The 23514-nt window shown below is 42.9% G+C and overlaps 1 protein-coding gene across 4 annotated transcripts in view; it reads left to right on the top strand.

Moving 5' to 3' along the window:
* The first annotated feature begins 5320 nt into the window (after positions 1 to 5320).
* Positions 5321 to 23514, top strand: part of LOC115103359 (serine/threonine-protein kinase PRP4 homolog) — a 29458-nt gene continuing 11264 nt past the window's right edge. For 3 of the 4 annotated variants that reach the window (XR_010460271.1, XM_029624249.2, XM_029624252.2), the window contains exons 1-10: positions 5321 to 5423; positions 5924 to 7015; positions 8357 to 8494; positions 12992 to 13144; positions 13368 to 13449; positions 14363 to 14561; positions 16068 to 16144; positions 16796 to 16886; positions 18259 to 18406; positions 20584 to 20721. Coding sequence is in view for 3 of the 4 variants with exons in the window: in XM_029624249.2 (XP_029480109.2) it covers positions 5371 to 5423; positions 5924 to 7015; positions 8357 to 8494; positions 12992 to 13144; positions 13368 to 13449; positions 14363 to 14561; positions 16068 to 16144; positions 16796 to 16886; positions 18259 to 18406; positions 20584 to 20721 (2171 nt within the window). In the remaining variant the exon portion in view is untranslated. The remainder of the gene's footprint in view (positions 5424 to 5923; positions 7016 to 8356; positions 8495 to 12991; positions 13145 to 13367; positions 13450 to 14362; positions 14562 to 16067; positions 16145 to 16795; positions 16887 to 18258; positions 18407 to 20583; positions 20722 to 23514) is intronic. The other variant, XM_029624251.2, reaches the window with a different exon arrangement.

Here is a 23514-nt window from a genome sequence, read left to right as displayed (position 1 = left end):
AAACATTGGTGTCTGCTTTCCTGCAAGTTTCTCGAGGGGGCCTGGCCCCACTTTAGGGAAAATATCTAGGAAAAACAATGCATTCTACTAAATATTGTGTTTTTGGATGTTCATATCATGTCAGTGGAAAGGAACATTGGCCTATATGGGATGAACATTCCAGTCTTCAACCCCATGGCATATTATGTAACCTCCCTAATGTTACCATGGCCACACAGCTCTCAAAGCACTTGCTGAGACAGAATGTGTGGGAAAGGTTCTGTAATAAAATTGGGCCACAGCGACATCCCCCCCTCCCCGGTAAGAACCAGCGAACGGGAAAATGAGGGTCCAGTTACCCCTCTGACGGTGTTCACTGGTTTTTGCATGTCCAGCTTTTCTGTTAAAAAAATAAAAAATAAAACTACATTAAACGTCTAACACATCATTTCTTAAACAGAGACGTCTGATATCTACAAGCCACACACACAGTACTGTGCCTTACTACTACATGCGTCATGAATAACACTAGTACCTGTGTGTGTGTGTGTGTGTGTGTGTGTGTGTGTGTCACTCTGGATAAGAGCATCTGCTAAATGACACAACATGTATTAAAATGTGTATGTGTATGTGTATGTATCCTTGTGCTGCCTACAGTACCCGTTACTGTAGGACGATTGGCCATGGTATAAAAACATGACCTGTGTGAACACGGAGGTGCTGTACCAGTGAATTGATGAAGCATTGATGTACAGTAGTGCTTAAAACAATAAAATAAAAACTTCATCGTTTGGAGTTCATTTTAAAGTATGACCATGTTAGGAATACATCTCGACGAGCCATGACAGGAAGTTCTCCACCACATGGACATTTTATTTTACTAGGCAAGTCAGTCAAGAACAAATTCTTATTTTCAATGGCAGCCTCGGAACAGTGGGTTAACTGCCTGTTCTGCCCCTGAACATTGACTTGCCTAGTAAAATAAAATGTCCATGTGGTGGAGAACTTCCTGTCATGGCTCATCAAGATATATTCATAACATGGTCATACTTTAAAATGAACTCCAAACAATAAAGTTTTTTTTTTTTTTAAAGCACTACTGTACATCAATGCTTCATCAATTGTGTATAGATTAGGCCTAAAAGGTTGTAGTTTGTATACCATGAGTTTTTCTCCATTGTATGCCTCTCTCAACACACACTGTAGCATTTAATTGTTGTGTGCTCCCATTATAATCACCAGATGGTCCTACAGTGTGTTACGCGTCATTCCGGTTGAGTTTTACAGGGCTTTTTTTTTTTTTTTGTGACAAGTTTTATTTTTGAAAGTGTATACTGTATGGTCTGAAAAAAAAAAAAAAAAACGTGTCAACAGTCAAAGCATCTGTAATAGGCTTGAGGTTTGAGGTTAAAGGTCATAAAAGTCCTGTGTTGCTCAGTTGGTAGACATTTAACATTTACATTTAAGTCATTTAGCAGACGCTCTTATCCAGAGCGACTTACAAATTGGTGCATTCACCTTATGACCTCCAGTGGAACAGTAGTGCATCTAAATCTTTTCAGGGGGAGGGGGGGTGAGAGGGATTACTTTATCCTATCCTAGGTATTCCTTAAAGAGGTGGGGTTTCAGGTGTCTCCGGAAGGTGGTGATTGACTCCGCTGTCCTGGCGTCGTGAGGGAGTTTGTTCCACCATTGGGGGGCCAGAGCAGCGAACAGTTTTGACTGGGCTGAGCGGGAACTGTACTTCCTCAGTGGTAGGGAGGCGAGCAGGCCAGAGGTGGATGAACGCAGTGCCCTTGTTTGGGTGTAGGGCCTGATCAGAGCCTGGAGGTACTGCAGAGCATGGCACTTGCAATTCCAGGGTTGTGGGTTTGATTCCCTCAGGGGAACAGTATGAATGAAAGAAAAAAATGTATGCACTCATTACTGTAAGTTGCTCTTGTAATGATCTTCCACTGAACTCTGGCCCCTTGTGGTAAAATGGGTTACTGACACCTCTGAGTGACTTCCTGTTGCAAAGGGAACAGCAGAACTCTTTCCTGCCCCTCCTCTACGTTCCTTCTTCTTGTCTGCTTCAGCCCCTTGTTCTTAATTAACTGACTTGCCTAGTTAAATAAAGGTCAAATTAAAAATAAACAAAAAATTTAAAAAAAGGTCTTGTGTGTAATTGCTTTCGTGGGTGAACTTCCTTGAAGCGCGCATGTGAGTTGGAGAGGGGAACGTTAAATTGGCAATCTGCAGTTCAAATCAAATCAAATCAAATGTATTTATATAGCCCTTCGTACATCAGCTGATATCGCAAAGTGCTGTACAGAAACCCAGTTCAAACAACAAATCGGATACCATGCCATTGTTTTGGTAAACAGTTGAGGGGTGAATGGGAGAAATATAACCAATCTCAAATTCATGAGCAGAGCCGTTAATGCAAGGACTGACCACTCATTATATTACATATATGGTTAAAAAAGAATTTGGCTATAAAATGTTTGTTTACAATTACATTGTCTACAAAAAAAAAATGGGGGAAAAAATGATATGTTGGTTGCTGATTGGATATGACAGTTCCTAAGCTCATGAGACATTTTTATAAGTTATATTCTTTAAGAATCAATGGGTATATTACTTTAAATGTCCAAAATGGAAGTACCAATCACAGATTGCCCCTTTAATATTCAAAAACGTATGGTTGATATAATTAACTGATTCAACTGTGTTAAAACACCAACTTGTGAAAATTCATCAGAATAGATTTGATACAGTAGCTTACCGGAGCCCTGTTCAAATTATTTAGAAGTGCATCTTTCCTGAAAGCCATGTGGTTGAGCCCTTGTGTCGTCTAATCAGTGATTACTTCACAGATGGATTTTTACTGAATTCAAATAGGGCCTATGTCCAGACCAAATGCTTATACATATTTTGGGTGCACACAATGAGAAGGTTGGTTTGGTGCTTTGGGGCTATGGTGCAGGGAGGGGCTATGGTGCAGGGAGGGGCTATGATGCAGGGAGGGAACAGGTAAGCCACCTAGACAACATCGGTACTCAGTCCACCCGCATCTGTCAGTCAGTCTGTCCCCAAAGGCTTTATGTTCTGAAAGAATATGCAGCAGATCTGGAAGAGAGACATGGGGACAAGGGGGTAAAACTTAAACATTTATGGAATCTATATTAGTGTAAATGTATATGTGTTCCTCTGAACAATGTTTATCTTACCTCACAGGTCTATGCAACGTGTAGGCTCACATCCGAGTTGGAGCTCAGGGCCATGTCACGTGACCCGGGATTGATATTGGGCAGTATGCCATACATGGACAACAGGAAGGACATGTGCTCCAAGCCCATATGATCTATCTGGTCATCATCAGCATCCTTTGAGCCAGAATGGAGGTCATCCTCCAGGTTTTAGCCTGGGGAGCTATATAATTTTCTTTATTTTAACAAAGAAAAAAAAGGAAATTCCTGATAAAAGAAGAACATTTATATATGAGTGCGCTCTTAAGAAAAAATAGTGACGTTTGACAATAAATGTAATACCTGAATTCACACCAAAATCCATTAACTCATTCTTTCTGAAGTTGGAGACTTTTATCTCCCTCACCAACTTTAAACATCTGCTATCTGAGCAGCTAACCGATCGCTGCCCATCGGTATATAGCCCACCCAATTTACCTACCTCATCCCCATACTGTTTTTATTTTATTTACTTTTCTGCTCTTTTGCACACCAGTATCTCTACCTGCACATGTTCATCTGATCATTTATCACTCCAGTGTTACTCTGCTAAATTGTAATTATTCGCTCCTATGGCCTATTTATTGCCTACCTCCTCATGCCTTTTGCACACAATGTATATAGACTTTCTTTTTTTCTACTATGTTATTGACTTGTTTATTGTTTACTCCATGTGTAACTCTGTGTTGTTGTCTGTTCACACTGCTATGCTTTATCTTGGCCAGGTCGCAGTTGTAAATGAGAACTTGTTCTCAACTAGCCTACCTGGTTAAATAAAGGTGAAATAAAATACAAATTTGTCTGTGGCAGTAAAATGTTTTATGTGCTATAACTCACACAAACTGGGTGGTTCGAGTCCTTAATGCTGATTGGCTGAAATATTTAAGCAATAAGGCCCGAGGGTGTGTTGTATATGGCCAATATACCACAGCTAAGGGCTGTTCTTAAGCACGACGCAGCGCGGATTGCCTGGATACAGCCCTTAGCTGTGGTATATTGGCCATATACCACAAACCCCCGAGGTGCCATATTGCTATTATAAACTGGTTACCAACGTAATTAGAGCAGTAAAAACAAATGTTTTGTCATACCCGTGGTATACAGTCTGATATACCACGTATTTCAGCCAATCAGCCTTAAGGGCTCGAACCACCCAATTTATAACAGATCATATACCAGGGGTATCCTCTAATTATGTTATAACCAGTTTATAATAGCAATAATGCACCTTTGGGGTTTGGGATATACTGTATGGCCAATATACCACGGCTAAGGGCTGTAAACACTGAATGTGCAACCACTAACTTTACATTTGTTAAAACATCTTGTCAGTCATCACCAGAAGTTTCAGGTAGCTAGCTAGCCAGCAAATGTTAACATAGACCTACAGTCCATAGCTAGTTAGATTATCCGACAATGATGTCCCCGTTATGTCAGCCATGATTATATGCTTACAGTATGAAATGTAAACATTTCCGATTCACGAAACAAACTGGATCCAAGCATGCAAATGAGCCAACCCATGCTGACCTGTTAGGGACCACTGTCAACGGTATGCTTAGTTTCTGTGCAGTAAATTACTTATTGTCTTGTTGAAACATTTGATGTAATAAGTCATTGTATAATAGTTTGTAAAAATCAAAGTATTACGCAAAAGGAAGATGAATTATTTCGAAATCTCTCATATAGAGGATACAGACGAAAAATCATTTAAAGACAACGCTTTGGTTTGTCTCGCTTTCCTATCCATTGCGCATGTCCAAAGTAAACGATGTGCCTATTCGATTACGCTGAACTCCGGGGCGCTGGGTAGGAGCTCCATTTCAACTCGGAACAGTAGTAATCTGTGTCGCTCGCTCATTTTGTCAACAAGGTAACATGGTGCATCGTCCATAAACATCTATTTTCCATACATTTTGGGGGGAATTTCCCATGCAATCACATCTGCATGGAAAATCACAGAGTTCTCCTACTAATTACAACACGTGCTAAATTACAACATATTTGTTTTTAGCCAACTTCGTCACGGGCTTTAAAACGGGGCACCTGGCTCACGCCCGGGAGGCAGACAGTCCCACATCGAATGCATTCAACTTTTAGCTAATGCGAAACACGCTGAAACGGGCGCCTGGACGAGATTAATCGAATCCCCTCACTGAAAATGGCTGCCATTGACTTTATAACGTTAACTGGTGACAGCGAGAAAAAACAAGCGTAAGATATTTTTTAAATGGTGTTTTAGGTAGATAAAATGTATAGTTTTCCATATGGGTTATTCTGCGTGTGGTCATAACCAGTTATTGTTTTGAAAAAAATCGTCTTATATACGCGTTGTTAGGTGCTAGCCAGAGTCTGTTTCGCTTCTAGCTAGCTAGCTTACAAGCCTATGTTATGGTAATGAAACTAGGATAAATACTGGACAAGGTTAGCCGAGACCCCCAGCCGTTTACTATAATCAATAGCTAGACCATCTGATTCAACTTGCCAAACATCAAGCCCCTGACTAGCTAATTGAATCAGGTGGGCTTGTTCAAGCTGCAACAAAATTGTGTAAACGACTGGGGGTCCCCAAGGAAAGGTCTGAGAAACACTCAAGTTGCACAACTAGTTGTTGTATATTAAACCAGCAATAGTTGTCAAATGAACCGATTACCATGGAGCATTCCAGTTGATTAATCGTTACATTACTCCTTCCCATGTCCTGTCATGTGCAGGGGAGAGAAAGCAGAGAGTGGCAATGAAGAGGAAAACCAGGACCTGTCAGAGGAGGAAGGAGGCGCAGGGAAGGCAGAGGCCAGTTCGTCGACGCTCATGGTCGCCGCGACCTCAGCTAAGACCAAGAAAAAGAAACACAGGCACCGTAGCAAACACAAGAGACACAAGCAGTCTTCGCCTGAGGACAAGGAGCGACGCCACAAGCACCGGCACAAGCACAAAAAGCACAAGCGTAAAGACGGCCCCTTGACTGACTGCTTCCCCACCGGTGGCGACGACAACGCTTTCCCATACTCTTCCTCCGCCAAGCCGCCGAGACTGGAAGACGATGAGATGGCGCTTCTGGAGGAGCTGGAGAAACAGAGGGCCCTGATCCAAGCCGAGCTAGACAGTGAAATGACTGAGGGTGGCAGGGGGGTACAGTCGGGCATGGCTCTCATACTCCAGGGATACCACTCTGGGGTGGAGGAGGATGGGGAGATTCAGGGGGAGAGGATGTGCAACGGGCAGCACTTCCGGAAAGGGGCAACAGGGCACGTGGCTGGCTCAGGCTCGCAGACTGCTAAAGACACCGGTAGAGTCCAGCGAGAGTCGACAGACGCCAGCAAAGCTAAGCAGAACAATACCAATAAAAACGGCAGGAAGAGAAAGATGGACGGCAAGACCAAGGATCGGATGAGAGGACTGAGCACGTCCAGGGATAGAGACAACAGGAGACATTCCAGGAGTGCAGATTGCTTCAAGGAAAGGGCACAGGCGTCCAAGTCTCCTCCTGGCACTAGCAAGCAGCCTTCCCTGCCGGCTCAAAGCAGAGAGGCACAAAGCCAGGACAAACACAAGAAGGCGATCAAGTCCCCCGCCAAAGACGCTTCCTCTGGGAATGAGAACTGCTCTCCTGGCCTACGAGGGAGGCCGATAGGTCCTGCCTCCCACCTGCAGCGCAGTAAGTCCCCATCACAGTGCCGGGACCTCCGGGCCTCCACTGGAGCCGAGCGAAGGGCCAGGTCACCGCCACCACTCAGAGGGGGCCACCCGAGCCCCCCAGAGAGTCAAAGGAGAGAGGTGGACCGACTGAGACTCTCACCTGGCAGGTCAAGACATTGTTTGGCCTCATGCCGATTCCCACACACACACACACACACACACGCGCGCATCACAAAAAAAACATCCAAGTTGATGAGTTAAGAAATCTGGCCTTTTGTGTTTAATACAGATAAACAGGCAATTTTGTTTTCACGGAGGAGATGCATCTTCTCACAATATCTTCTCCACAAATTAATTTACTGTTAACATATTGTGACAAACTATTAGGTTCGGGGTTGCCACTCTCCCGCTGGAATAGACCATGAGCATTGGGGGCTGTATTCATTAGTTCACACTGTAGCGAAACAGTTTACAATGAATAGTAGTGTTTCTTATGGGTTAAATGTAGCTTAGTCCCTCTCCGTTTCAGCTGGTTTCAGCTACCGTTTGGTTTCTAGTGAATACGGTGGTGTTAGACACCACACCGAGGATTTGTTAAAGGGCCGGGCTCACATTTTAAAACTACATCTCATTTAAAAATAATAACAAGATGTTATATCGTCACATACACCGGATAGATGCAGTAAAATGTGTTGTTTTACAAGGTCAGCCATAGTAGTACAGCGCCCCTGGAGCAAATTAGGGTTAAGTTCTTTGCTCAAGGGCACCTCAACCTCAACCTTGTCTACTCGGGTATTCAACACCGGTGACTTTTCAGTTACTAGCCCAACTCTCTAATTGCAAGTAGACAGCTGCTTTAGCCAGTATTTATTTGATTTATTTGATTTAACCTTTTATTTTAGGCAAGTCAGTTAAGAACAAATTATTATTTACAATGATGGGCTACCAAAAGGCAAAAGGCCTCCTGCTGGGATGGGGGCCTGGGATAAAAAAAATAATAAAGAAATACAATATAAATGTAAATATAGCGCAAAACACACATCACAACAAGAGAGACACAACACTACATAAAGAGAGACCTAAGACGACAACATAACACAGCATGGTAGCAACATGACATGGTAGCAACATGACATGGTAAAAAACCTTATTTGGTAAAGTCAACAGCACAAAGGTCAAGAAGTTAGAGACAACAATACACCATACAAAGCAGCCACAACTGTCAGTAAGCGTGTCCATGATTGAGTCTTTGTAAGGGTCTATCGGCAGAATCTGAAGCAGATAAAATCCGCGAAGAAGAAAGGAGTGTTGACGTAAAACCAGTACTTAATTGCCATGTGGAAGATGGCATGTGTCATCATGCCATGATATTCCCATCCAAACATAGTCCAGTTTACGTCATCCACACATTGAATCGTGTCCAAATCAAATCGCACCCCCTTTTTTTAGGTAATGCATGGAGAACATTGAATGTGTAACCCCTTGTCCTGTTGCTGCGTGACCTTCAGGATTCGGAGCCAGGACGAAGCGGGGGGCCGTAGGGATGCCAGCGCAGCTCTAGGTGCCCGGCGACGGCTCAGCCGCTCACCATTCAGGCGGAGGTGTTGCTCTCCCAGGAGACGCAGCAGGTCTCCATTCAGGAGGAGGTGGGTGGAGGTACTTTTGTCCCAATATGTCTGATAACTGTACTGTCTCCGCCTGTGTTGTGTATATGTCTGTGAGTCTAAAAATACACAAGTCATTCTATCCCGATTCTCTGTCCGATGGTCTACTTGGACCGAAACGTCATTCTTTATTTTAATCTTTACTCACAATAAAAAAATACATATATATATAATGGGGAGTGTTGCAACTTACCTATTTTGAGGTTATCATTTTCTTCTAATTGTATTGTCACGGAACCGGATAGGTGCAGTGAGGTGTGTTTTTTTACAGGAGCAGTTCAGTGAAATGTGTTGTTTTACAGGATCAGCCGTAGCAGTATGATAGGTGCAGTGAAATGTGGTGTTTTACAGGATCAGCCGTAGCAGTATGATAGGTGCAGTGAAATGTGATGTTTTACAGGATCAGCCGTAGCAGTATGATAGGTGCAGTGAAATGTGGTGTTTTACAGGATCAGCCGTAGCAGTATGATAGGTGCAGTGAAATGTGGTGTTTTACAGGAGCAGTTCAGTGAAATGTGTTGTTTTACAGGAGCAGTTCAGTGAAATGTGATGTTTTACAGGATCAGCCGTAGCAGTATGATAGGTGCAGTGAAATGTGTTGTTTTACAGGAGCAGTTCAGTGAAATGTGTTGTTTTACAGGAGCAGTTCAGTGAAATGTGATGTTTTACAGGATCAGCCGTAGCAGTATGATAGGTGCAGTGAAATGTGTTGTTTTACAGGATCAGTTCAGTGAAGTGTGTTGTTTTACAGGATCAGTGAAGTGTGTTGTTTTACAGGATCAGTGAAATGTGGTGTTTTACAGGTTCAGTTCAGTGAAGTGTGGTGTTTTACAGGTTCAGTTCAGTGAAATGTGGTGTTTTACAGGTTCAGTTCAGTGAAATGTGGTGTTTTACAGGATCAGTTCAGTGAAGTGTGGTGTTTTACAGGATCAGCTGTAGTGGTACGGCACCACTGGAGCAAGTTAGGGTTATTTGCCTTGCTCAAGGGCACATTGACAGATTCTTCACCTTGTTGGCTCGGGTATTCGAACCATCAACCGTTCGGTTACTGGCCCAACGCTCTAACTGCTCATTTACCTGCCGTCCTAATCATGTTTTTCTTCAAGGTTCAATAGTTTTATACAGTGCATTCGGAAAGTATTCAGACACCTTGACTTTTTCCACATTTTGTTACGTTACAGCCTTATTCTGCAATGGATCAAATAAAATTCATGTTTGCACATTTATATAAATATTCAGACCCTTTCACTCAGTATTTTGTTGAAGCACCTTTGGCAGTGATTACATCCTCAAATCTTCTTTGATATGACGCTACAAGCTTGGCACACCTCTATTTGGTGAGTTTCTCTCATTCTTCTCTGCAGATCCTCTCAAGCTTTGTCAGGTTGGATGGGGAGTGTCGTTGCACAGCTATTTTCAGGTCTCTCCAGAGATGTTCAGGGAGATCGGGGTTCAAGTCCAGGCTCTGGCTGGGTTACTCAAGGACATTCAGAGACTTGTCCTGAAGCCACTCTTGTGTTGTCTTGGCTGTGTGCTTAGGGTCGTTATCCTGTCTGAAGGTGAACCTTCGCCCCAGTCTGAGGTCCTGAGCGCTCTGGAGCAGGTTATCATCAAGGATGTCTCTGTATGTTGCTCCGTTCATCTTTCCCTCAAACCTGGCTAGTCTCCCAGTCCCTCCTGCTGAAAAACATACCCACAGCATGATGCTGCCACCACAATGCTTCATCGTAAGGATGGTGCCTGGTTTCCTCCAGACATGACGCTTGGCATTCAGGCCAAAGAGTTCAATCTTGGTTTCATCAGACCAGATAATCTTGTTTCCCATGGTCTTAGAGTCTTTCAGGTGCCTTTTGACAAACTCCAAGCGGGCAATCATGTGCCTCTTACTGAGGATTGGCTTCCGTCTGGCCACTCTACCATAAAGGCCTGATTGGTTGAGTGCTGCAGAGATGGTTGTCCTTCTGGAATGTTCTCCCATCTCCACAGATGAACTCTGGGGCTCTGTCAGAGTGACCACAGAGTTCTTGGTCATCTCCCTGTCCAATACCCTTCTACCCTGATTTCTCAGTTTGGCCGGGCAGCCAGCTCTAGGAAGAGTCTTGGTGGTTCACCAGGCCACTGTTCTGAGGGACCTTCAATGTTGCAGAAATAGTTTGGTACCCTTCCCCAGATCTTTGCCTTGACACAATCCTGTCTCGGGGCTCTACAGACAATTCCTTCGACCTCATGGCATGGTTTTTGCTCTGACATGAACTATCAACTGTGTACCAGGCAAAAGTTTGGACACCTACTCATTTCAGAGTTTATCTTTATTTGTACAGTTTTCTACATTGTAGAATAATAGTGAAGACATCAAAACTATGAATTAACACACATGGATGTAGTAATCAAAAAGTGTTAAACAAATCAAAAACATATATTTTATTATTTTACCCCTTTTTCTCCCCAATTTTGTGGTATCTAATTGTCCCATTGCCGCAACTCCCGTATGGACTCGGGAGAGGCGAAGGTCGAGAGCCGTGCGTCCTCCGAAACACAACCCAGTCAAGCTGCACTTGTTCTTGACACAATGTGTGCTTTGCGCAGGCCCGACACAGGAGTCGCTAGTGGGCGATGGGACAAGAACATCCCAGCCGGCCAAACCCTCCCTTAACCCCAGCCGGCTGCGACAGCCTGGACTCGAACCAGGATCTCTAGTGACACAGCTAGCACTACCTTAAACCACTGTGCCACTTGGGAGAGAGAGAGGTCCTTCAAAATATGTTTTATATTTACGGTTCTTTAAAGTAGCCACCCTTTGCCTTGATGACAGCTTTGCACACACTTGGCATTCTCTCAAGTAGCTTCATGAGGTAGTGTCACCCGGAATGCATTTCAATTAACAGGTGTCTTTGTGGAGTTTCTTTCCTTCTTAATGTGTTTGTCCCAATCAGTTGTGTTGTGACAAGGTAGGGGTGGTATACAGAAGATAGCCCTATTTGGTAAAAGACCAAGTCCAATAACAGCTCAAAAAAGCAAAGAGAGTCCGTCATTACTTTAAGACATGAAGGTCAGTCAATCCGGAAAATTTCAAGATTGTATTTTTTTTTCAAGTTTCTTCACGTGCAGTCGCAAAAACCATCAAGCGCTATGATGAAACTAGCTCTAATGAGGACTGCCACAGGAAAGGAAGACCCAGAGTTACCTCTGCTGCAGAGGACAAGTTAATTTATAGTTACCAGCCTCAGAAATCGGCAATTAACTGCACCTCAGGTTGCAGCCCAAATAAATGCTTCAGAGTTCAAGTAACAGACACATCTCAACATCAACTGTTCAGAGGAGACTGTGTGAATCAGGCCTTCGTGGTCAAATTGCTGCAAAGAAACCACTATTAAAGGACACCAATAAGAAGAGACTTGCTTGGGCCAAGAAACACGAGCAATGGACATTATGCCAGTGGAAATCTGTTTTTTGGTCTGAGTCCAAATTTGAGATTTTTGGTTCCAACCGCCTTGTCCACCATTTGGTCTTTTAGAATTCAAGGCACACTTAACCAGCATGGCTACCATAGTATTCATTCTGCAGCGATACGCCATCCCACCTGGTTTGCGCTTGGTGGGACTATATCATTTGTTTTTCAGCCGTACAATGACCCAAAACACACCTCCAGGCTGTGTAAGGGCTATTTGACCAAGAAGGATTGCTGCATCGGATGACCTGGCCTCCACAATCACCCGACCTCAACACAATTGAGATGGTTTGGGATGAGTTGGACCCCAGAGTGAAGGAAAAGCAGCCAACAAGTGCTCAACATATGTGGAAACTCCTTCAAAACTGTTGGAAAAGCATTCCAGGTGACTTCCTCATGAAGCTGGTTGAGAGAATGCCAAGCGGGCGCAATGCAATGGTTGGCTACTTTGAAGAGTCTCAAATATAAAATATTTAGATTTAACACTTTTTTGGGGGTGTTTCTACTTGATTCCATATGTGTTATTTCATAGTTTTGATGTCGTCACTATTATTCTACAATGTCGAAAATGGTAAAAATGAGTCGGTATGTCCTTACTTTTGATTGGTTGTGTGTGTGTGTGTGCCTTTCCAAATCATGTCCAATCAATTGAATTTACCACAGGTGGACTCCAATCAAGTTGTGAAAACAGGATGCACCTGAGCTCAATTTCGTGTCTCATAGCAAAGGGTCTGAATACTTATGTAAATAAGGTATTTCTGTTTGTTTATTTTATTAAATGCGCTTGCTAAAATGTGTAAACTTGTTTTCACTTTGTCATTATGGGGTATTGTGTGTAGATTGATGATTTTTTATATATATATACATTTTAGAATAAGGCTGTATCGTAACAAAATTTGGAAAAAGGGGAAGGGGTCTGAATACTTTCCGAATGCACTGTATATCATTAATTGAAATGACCGTTGAACATCGGGAAGTCTTACATATTGCACCTGGCTTTTGCTTTTCTTTCCTGCGACTCTTCTACGTAGGTCATTGGATCGGGACAGGATGGGACGGAGGCCGCAGTGGGGTTCTAGATCCCAGGAGGGGAGGCAGAGACTGAGCCGGGACAGAGAGGACAAGTTCAAGGGCAGCCTCTCGGAGGGAATGAAGGTCGACAAGGAGGACTCTGAAGATGAAGTGTAGGCAGTTCACTTGGGATTTTAATTTGATTTGCTTACTGTTTACCTCAGACGTGTTGAATGGATGGTTCATACACAAATGATACAACATTAATCCATTTCAATGTCATTAATTAAATCATACGCCATTTTTTTTTTTTTTAGCAATATAAGCTTTTGTCAATGGTTGTGGGGTGGACGACCACATTGTATGTGTGTGTTGACGTGGTTTGTCCTGTAATAGGCTGGAAGATTACGATGTGGATGAGGACGACGAGGAGGCTCTCATCGAACAGCGGAGGCTACAGCGTCTGGCCATCGTCCGGGTGGGTAAAAAGACGTATGACGTCATAGTCATCATCATCATCATCCCCTCTGCGCCGACCTAACTTAACCAGAGCCACACAGCCATGTTGCTACAATATGTATTTTAACCTTTCTTTATTGGCTATTGTCATGCACGGCATGCAAAAATGACAGGCACAGCTGCTTGATTGTTAGTTCAACCATTTGAATGGCGTTGGACACTGCAGTGCCTATACTCTGGCCACACCCCTAATCCCAGGTGTTGTGTTGCTTAGTGCCAAGGGAGTCACTCAAAATCTTAATGGCACGCCCACCTTTTTGATTGGCTGATCGGGTCCTGGTGTGTTGATCACGTTCGTTTCTGATTGTTGTGTAAGATGACTACATCGGTAGGCAGGAAGAAGGCTGGGCTGAGCGACAGAGAGGGAGGGAGGGCAGTGTATTCTGTATTCCTGGAAAATGTAACCCCCCCCTCTCTCACTCTTCCTGTCCACCAACCTCGCTCTCTGCCTATCCACAAACCTCCCTCTCTCGCTCTCTCTCCCTGTCCACCAACAACCAGAATTCCTGTAGGCCCTCCCAGCACACCACTAAGAATACCAATAATTGTGACCATATAGAGATGATTTTGTATGCACAATTTTATTTTTTTATTATTTAGAAAAGGGTGCACATTTTAAAATGTATCATGTTTATAATCACTAGAGAATAAACTGGATGAGCTCTGATTGTGACTATCCTATCAACGTGATCTGTGGTACTGTAATATCCTATGTGGTGTGTCTTTGTTAACAGCTCGTGCGCAATCTGTCATATTAAGGAAGTCTTGGGATTCTGCTCGACTTTTATAAATATTGTCTGTTTTTATACATATTCTCGTGCCTGTGCTTGCATATTTTTGCTGACGTGTGTGTTTTATTTTTCTGTGAACAGAAGTACAAGGGAGGGAACGAGGACAGTAACATGTCGGAGCCCGGCAGCCCGCAGAGCAGCCAGCGCAGCCGCTCGCCCTCGCCGGACGACATCCTGGAGCGTGTGACGGCCGACGTCAAAGAGTACGAGCGGGAAAACGTGGACACCTTTGAAGAAAACATCAAGGCTAAGCACAACCTCATCGAACAGGAGAAAGATGGTAAACATATGTGCTGTATATAAGTGTGTGTGTGTGTGTGTACATCAGACCTGTCAACTAAGACATAGACCTATGTTAAATACTTTCAACTAATTGATCTTCGCTTGGTACATTATGGAAACCATAGATTACTCTGTTGTTAAATACTATGAAGTGTCTGACCCAGGTGGTTGTTTGTCTGATACAGTAGTAGCAGCAACCGCAGCACTCAGGATGTTTGTCTGATACAGTAGTAGCAGCAACCACAGCACTCGGGATGTTTGACTGATACAGTAGTAGCAGCAACCACAGCACTCGAGATGTTTGTCTGATACAGTAGTAGCAGAAACAGCAGCACTCGGGATGTTTGTCTGATACAGTAGTAGCAGCAACCACAGCACTCAGGATGTTTGTCTGATACAGTAGTAGCAGAAACAGCAGCACTCGGGATGTTTGTCTGATACAGTAGTAGCAGCAACCACAGCACTCGGGATGTTTGTCTGATACAGTAGTAGCAGCAACCACAGCACTCGGGATGTTTGTCTGATGCAGTAACAGCAGCACTCGGGATGTTTGTCTGATACAGTAGTAGCAGAAACAGCAGCACTCGGGATGTTTGTCTGATACAGTAGTAGCAGAAACGGCAGCACTCGGGATGTTTGTCTGATACAGTAGTAGCAGAAACAGCAGCACTCGGGATGTTTGTCTGATGCAGTAGTAGCAGAAACAGCAGCACTCGGGATGTTTGTCTGATGCAGTAGTAGCAGAAACCGCAGCACTCGGCATGTTTGTCTGATACAGTAGTAGCAGAAACAGCAGCACTCGGCATGTTTGTCTGATACAGTAGTAGTAGGAGTCGTCGTCGTCAGCTTAGTAGTAGTGATTCAGAAGTGGAAAGGGGATACCTAGTCAGTTGTACAACTGAATGCATTCAACTGAAATGTGTCTTAAGCATTTAACCCAACCCCTCCGAATCAGAGAGGTGCGGGGGGGGCTGCCTTAATCCAAGTCTTCAGCACCCGGGGAACAGTGGGTTAACTGCCTTGCTTAGGGACAGAACAACAGATTTTTTTACCTTGTCAGCTCGGGGATTTGATCCAGCAATCTTTCGGTTACTGGCCCAACGCTCCTACCCACCAGACTTCCTGGACATTGATCGATTTTTCAAATATAGTTCATAAGTCTTACTCAATTACTTATTATTATGATGTTAATTTCTCATGTACTCTTGACTTCTTAATCAATGAAATATATATATATATATGTCAGCTCGGGGGTATGAACTTGCAACCTTCCGGTTACTAGTCCAACGCTCTAACCACTAACCACTAGGCTACCCTTTTTCAAATATAGTTCAAAAGTCTATTACTCAATTACTTATTATTATGATGTTAATTTCTCATGTACTCTTGTCTTCTTAATCAATGAAATATATATTTTTAAAGTCATATTGACATCAGCAGTTGTCAAGATGCTTTTACAGATTAACCGTGCTTGATCTTAAACTCGAGCCCATTTCTTTCCTAGAAGGAACCAACCCCAAAAAACCTTCCGGCCCCGACATGTTTACTGAATCGGATGACATGTTCGCCGCCTACTTTGACGTGAGTACTCCTCCTGTTGCTTTGATTCCATTGCTTTGTTTGGAATCTGACCACCATGACTTGTGCCAATGTGTCTTCAACTTTCTTTTTTTAATTTTTTTCTTTTTTTTATGAAGTTGTCTATGGAATAGGATCCTGTCAGATAGGGTTGCTAAGAGTGGTATCCGTGTCTCGGGGCGCCCTTGTATTTTTACTGTCCCAAACACGAGTCTGTCAGCTGGTAACTTTAGACCGGGCCACAGCGTTTTCTCTGGTGACCTTTCTGTGAGGCGACACAGAACTGCTTGTCGGGATAAGCTCGCAAGTTGGGACTTTAAGCGTAAATCATTTGTTAATGTCAGTGCGGGACCAAAAGTTAGGCGCGTCAATCTCAAGTCAGAATACCACCTCAACTGTGGTTTTGTATTGTAGCCTGACAGTCAGACCTTGGTTCAAATGAGCATTTAAATGGGCCTGCATGGGGTGCCAGATGGACAGCATTTGCACTTTTGGGACTGTTCCTTTGGTTCCATTGCGCCAGGCAAGCTCAATCAAGCACATATTCCCATCAGAATAATAACTGATTTCTTGAAAGGGAAAAAAAAAAATAACATTGGGAAAAACCATTGGTTTCCCGTCATACTAACACTAAGTGATTTGTGGCCACTGCAGAGTGCAAGGTTTCGAGCAGCAGGTATCGGGAAGGACTTCAAGGAGAACCCCAACCTCCGAGACAACTGGACAGACGCAGAGGGATACTACCGTAAGTCCCATTTGGAATTAAAGCTCCTTCCTTATTTTGTTCCTTCATTTGTTTGTTAGCTTATTCATTCATGAATCACTACTGAACAAAAAATATAAAACGCAACATGCAACAATTTCTAACATTTTACTGAGTTACAGTTCATATAAGGAAATCAGTCAATTGAAATGAATTCCTTAGGCCCTAATCTATGGATTTCACATGACTGGGCAGAGGTGCAGCCGTGGGTGGGCCTTGGAGGGCACCCAATGAGGGGTGAGAATGAGAATCAGAATGAGTTTTTCCCTACAAAAGGGCTTTATTACAGACAGAAATACTCCTCAGCACCCTACCCAAATAAGATTTTTGTTCGGATGGAATATTTCTGGGATCTTTTATTTCAGCTCATGAAACATGGATCTAACCCTTTACATGTTGTGTTTTAATATTTTATGTTAGATGTTTATTTATATTCCAGTCTCTGACATGGCGTGTTTTGATATTTCTTAATGTCTGTGTGTTTTTATTTAATATTTTTTTTACTGCTAGATATTTACTTTTAGAGGAACAAGCATTTCGCTGCAGCTGCTTTAACATCTGTGACCAATAAACTTTGATTTGCCCGAAAATTTCTTGTTGGTCACTAATTCAAACAACAAGGAGGATCAGACAATCTGTTTTACTCGCCTGCTACATCGGACGCGTAACTTTTGCTTAGCGTGAGACGCTCCTGTTCAGTTCAACAAGTCCTGAGCGTAACCGTGCCGGCTCTGTTTTGAGCATAATATTCAGTTCTGGTTCTATTTTCAAGATTTCGACACGCAGCTCACGCCTGAGAGCAAAAGGATATTGTGGCTAGCATTCTGCTCGCATTGACCAAAAGTTACTCTTCCTTCCAGTGTAGCAAAAAATAGTGTGTGTTAGGCTACTGGAATTATGTTTTTAATTTTATTCTTCCTAATGGCGCAACCATAGAGCAAGCTCACTTGCCCGGCTGCCATGAATCCCATAAATTGTCAGTCTTTCACCTAAACAATGGGAATGAACCATAAAGATCTGTTTTAGGCCTACTGGAATTCTTTGCCGTTTTTGTTTACTTTCCCCAGGCAACAGGGAAACGCTTAAGGTCAATCCCTACTTATTGGGGCGGCAGGGTAGCCTAGTGGTTAGAGCGTTGGGCTAGCAACCGAAAGGTTGCGAGTTCATATCCCCGAGCTGACAAGGTACAAATCTGTCGTTCTGCCCCTGAACAGGCAGTTAACCCACTGTTCCTAGGCCGTCATTGAAAATAAGAATTTGTTCTTAAACTGACTTGACTGGTTAAATAAAGGTAAAATAAAATAAATTCATAACCAATTAGCTAATACATTCAATGTCTTTTGCTATTTGACAGGACTCAATATCGGGGAGAAACTGGACAAGCGGTACAGTGTGTACGGCTACACGGGGCAGGGCGTGTTCAGCAACGTCATCCGAGCCCGTGACGTGGCCCGCGCCAGCCAGGAGGTTGCTATTAAGATCATTCGGAACAACGAGCTCATGTGAGTTTTCGTTTACCAATAGCTAGTCTTGGACCCGGTTCTGTAGGCAGAAAACATTTTGAAACTGGGGAGATACTACCTGCTGTTGCTCAGCGTTAAACACCAAGCTCATCACTAAGCTAAGGACCCTGGGATTAAAACACCTCCCTCTGCAACTGGATTCTGGACTTCCTGACGGGCCGCCCCAGGTTGTTTAGTTTATTTAGGATCCCCATTAGCGGACGCCAATGGCGACAGCTAGTCTTCCTGGGGTCTGACACATTACGAAAAATACCTTAGAGAAATAGGTGAGGGTAGGCGACAACACATCCACCACGGGGGCCCCTCAGGGGTCCGTGCTTAGTCCCCTCCTGTACTCCCTGTTCACCCACTACTGCGTGGCCACGCAAAACACCCGACACCATTAAGTTTACCGATGACACGATAGTGGTAGGCCTGATCACAGATGATGAGCTAGCATATTGGGAGGAGGTCAGAGACCTGGCAGTGTGGTGCCTGGACAACATCCTCTCCCTCAACGTCAGCAAGACAAAGGAGCTGATCGTGGACTACAGGAAACGGAGCACGCTCCCATTCACATCGACGTGGCTGTAGTGGAGCGGGTCGAGAGCTTCAAGTTACTGTGTCCACATCACAAAGGATCTATCATGGTCCACATACGCCAACAGTCGTGAAGAGGGCATGACAACGCCCCCTCAGGAGGATGAGAAGATTTTGCTTTGGCTCTCAGATCCTCAAAAGGTTCCACAGCTGCGCCATTGAGAGCATCTTGACTGGCTGCATCACCGCCTGGTATGGCAACTGCTTGGCATCCGACCACAAGGCGCCACCGAGGGTAGAGTGTACAGCCCAGTACAGTGCTCCTTGCCATCCAGGACCTCCTATACCAGGGGAAGGCCCTAAAAATTGTCAGACTCTAGCCACCCATGTCCTAGACTATTCTCTCTGCTGCCGCAACTGTTCCCTGAACAGCTTCTTCTACCCCCAAGCCATAAGACTAGTTAATAATTAGTTCGGTTTGGTTAACTATTTAACTATCTGCGTTGACCCTTTTTTATTTTGCACTCATTTTTTTGTTGACTCATCACTTACACTGCTGTTACTGTATCTGTCACTGTATTCCTAGTTACATGTCTACCTCAGCTACTATTGACTCATCACTTACACTGCTGTTACTGTATCTGTCACTGCTACTATTATTCACTAGTTACATGTCTACCTCAGCTACTATTGACTCATCACTTACACTGCTGTTACTGTATCTGTCACTGTATTCCTAGTTACATGTCTACCTCAGCTACTATTGACTCATCACTTACACTGCTGTTACTGTATCTGTCACTGTATTCCTAGTTACATGTCTACCTCAGCTACTATTGACTCATCACTTACACTGCTGTTACTGTATCTGTCACTGTATTCCTAGTTACATGTCTACCTCAGCTACTATTGACTCATCACTTACACTGCTGTTACTGTATCTGTCACTGTATTCCTAGTTACATGTCTACCTCAGCTACTATTGACTCATCACTTACACTGCTGTTACTGTATCTGTCACTGTATTCCTAGTTACATGTCTACCTCAGCTACTATTGACTCATCACTTACACTGCTGTTACTGTATCTGTCACTGTATTCCTAGTTACATGTCTACCTCAGCTACTATTGACTCATCACTTACACTGCTGTTACTGTATCTGTCACTGTATTCCTAGTTACATGTCTACCTCAGCTACTATTGACTCATCACTTACACTGCTGTTACTGTATCTGTCACTGTATTCCTAGTTACATGTCTACCTCAGCTACTATTGACTCATCACTTACACTGCTGTTACTGTATCTGTCACTGTATTCCTAGTTACATGTCTACCTCAGTTACTATTGACTCATCACTTACACTGCTGTTACTGTATCTGTCACTGTGTTCCTAGTTACATGTCTACCTCAGTTACTATTGTGGGTAGATATTGTACAGGCTTTTTGTTATAGCCCTGCTCGAACACACCATATTCCACTAACCTGTACTTATTATTATCTGAGTCAGGTGTGTCAGAGCAGGGCTGGAACCAAAACACTGTCCACCCAATAGCTCTCCAGGGGGACCTGTACTACTGGCACACCAGTGTGTCCATGACTTTAGACTCATCGAAGTGGTCTCTTTGTCCCAATAGGCAGAAGACTGGGCTCAAGGAACTGGAGTTCCTGAAGAAACTCAACGATGCCGACCCTGACGACAAGTTCCACTGCCTGCGCCTCTTCCGACACTTCTACCACAAGCAGCACCTGTGCCTGGTCTTCGAGCCTCTCAGGTACCACCCTCCAGGTTACTGGCACCCCTAGATTGAGTACAGTGTTTCCCTTCTCATTGTATAGGCAGGGTGGGCCTAGGGCTGTTGCGGTCACGAAAGGTTGTCAGCCGGTGATTGTCAAGCAAATAACTGTCGGTTTCACGGTAATCGACTTAATTAATGAACACATTTAGCATCTCCTGGCTTCAAGCCATTGATGCAGATCTTTTGAACATCTACATTTTAAAAAGTCTAATCAATTAATTGAATATAGCCTACACCTTCACAATGAAGCCATTTTATTTATTTTAGACCGGTTTTAAGAAGCATGATTTGAAGAACATGTAGTCTATTTCAGAACAGAATAGCATACTCTTGAGTTGTCCTGATGTGGCTATGCCAAAAGGATGTGGGCTACGCTAGTTCATTCAGCAAGATCAAGATTTGCTTAGAATTCCGGCATTATTTTATAGTAGTTAAGAATAAAATTGAACAAAGCTGAATAAAATAAAGGATATTTTCTCCAAACGATTGGAGGGAATGCTGAGTTGTGTTGAGCGGTTAACAAATAAATAGGTATTCTTATACATTAATAACTCTAAATTAATCATCATTTTAGTTGTTCTACAAATGTTGGGCTATATGTTTTGATTTTTAATGCTGCATGATCCTCTTTTTAGTAGAGGCCATCACTCTGTTTTCTTGCACAATTGCACAGCCTGTAGAGATGTTGCGCAACATGAGCTCATGGACTCTCATAAAGTGCTTAATTAGACGTTCCATTACATTTACATTGACGTCAGAGTGATTAGAGGGACAATAGAGTGCTGGGTACCAGGCAGTTCACAAGTTTGGTAGGCTACTAATGACCAGCAGCGGCATCAGAGCTTGGAGAAGCTTAATTACCTTGACTCAACAAGGTAATTACCGCCGGTGTGGCGGCAATACGGTCACCCCAAGGTGGGCCCCTTGCGCATAGGTTTGCTCTCCCTGTGTTAAAGAATGTGGTTTCAAGTGATCATTTTTTGTTGTAAAAGCCTTAGCTGCTGGAGATGGAGTCTGAAAAGAGGTGGTCTTATTGACGCAAAGAGGCTGTTTTGAAGTCTGAGGGAGTCGGCTGCTCTCTGTCCTGGGGATGGGGGAAATCGATATGGAATGGTGGTATTATTTTTGCCCATTTTATATCAATACTGTGACTCCCAAATATCGATTTTTCTTCTTTTTCTTCTTCTTCCAGTATTTCTCATCCTATAGCTTGTTCTTTTTAAACACTAGAACCGCCTGGCCTTTCATCCTACAGGTACCCGCTAGAGAACGTTGCCGGTCATCTCCTTTAGCATCAGATGCATATCAACCCACAAGGTGCTGAAACATAAGCAACAACGCATGATAAATAGTGCATCAACTATTGTAAAGGATTAGTTGCATGAAGAGATATTTGTGGAACTATATCAATTTTAAACAAAAAATTACAACAATAGTTATTTGTTTTTTTTTATAGTCAAGGATATGTTTTGTCCTAGAAAGAAAAAGCCTATAGCCTATTTTAGTTTCCCTTAAAATGGATTACAGTAATGTTTTTAATTGTATCAACTTTATTTTGTAATTAAATTTTGTAGGTTAAATTAGTAATAGAGTTATAATAATTAATAAAGTCCAGTTACAGCTGCTTTTGACAAAATAAAAAAGATAATATAACCAGCTAGGTGCTCAGGTGAAATTATTTGCTATATATTCCTTAACAAAGGCACCAGTGCATGAACAATTGTAAAGGATTAATTGCCTAAATAAATAGCATATTTTTAAGTTTAATGTTATTTGTTTTTGCTTAGTAGCCAAAGCAATGCTGCTGCGTGGGGGGGTCATGTGCTGAATACAGGGACCGCACGTATATTCTTTGAAAATGTGACATTTGGAAATAGAGCTGCACCTCTTGAATTATGAGAGTTATTTGACAGAGGTAAATGTCATAGAAACGGCAGAATATGTTCTTTCTGATACTGTATAGAAATCAAAATGTGTTTTTTCCTGCATGTGACTCTGAAGAAGGTTTTGTCATTCTCCATTCTATGCATTTGTAAATGACAAGATTGGCCCGTTTTCTTCATGTACAATTTGACAGCTGATAGGCCTAATATTGTCACTCGTCAGAGTACTGTGAAATGAATCTGGTCTATAGGCTAACTGTCGTGTGTAAAATGAGTTTCGGTATCTTTTATTGTGTAGTTTCGATGGGCCAGCTGTGCCGCCTGACTGGCATCGTTTTACTTCCTGTTCATCGTTTTACTTCCTGTTCATCAACTTAAGAGTCCAGGATATGTTTTGCATTATTCTAAAGGCCTACTGCAACAAACAGCATTTCATGTAATTTCCCTTACAATTAATTTGATTAGTAATAGAGTTATATTAAATAAAATGTCTTGTAAAAGCTTTTTATTTTTTTACAATTGTTTACATAAAATAGAATGGTATCAAGCCTCAAGGTGAGCGTTCAAATTATTAACATGAGTGCCAACGCTTATCAATAGGCATAACACACACACTCATTATTACACTATAGGTGTTCTAAATCAACCTCTTCACCCTCGTCATCCAGTTATTTAAATTCAATTGTGTGAAGTGCACAATTATCGCCCATTCATCCATTTGTCATTCATTCAGTGAGGAGAGCGAGAGAGAGAGAGAGAGAGCGCGTGGCTGGGTACCAACATCCTACAGCACATTGTCTTGGGTAAAATTAGGTAAAAAAGGATCAATACTTTTCTGTTTGATTTTTTTTAAATTCCGACAATAGAGTAATGTAAAATACAAAAG

The sequence above is a fragment of the Oncorhynchus nerka genome, linkage group LG20 (genome assembly GCF_034236695.1).
Source record: "Oncorhynchus nerka isolate Pitt River linkage group LG20, Oner_Uvic_2.0, whole genome shotgun sequence".
In the NCBI taxonomy this organism is placed as follows: domain Eukaryota; kingdom Metazoa; phylum Chordata; class Actinopteri; order Salmoniformes; family Salmonidae; genus Oncorhynchus; species Oncorhynchus nerka.
This window is presented reverse-complemented; position numbering and strand designations above follow the sequence as displayed.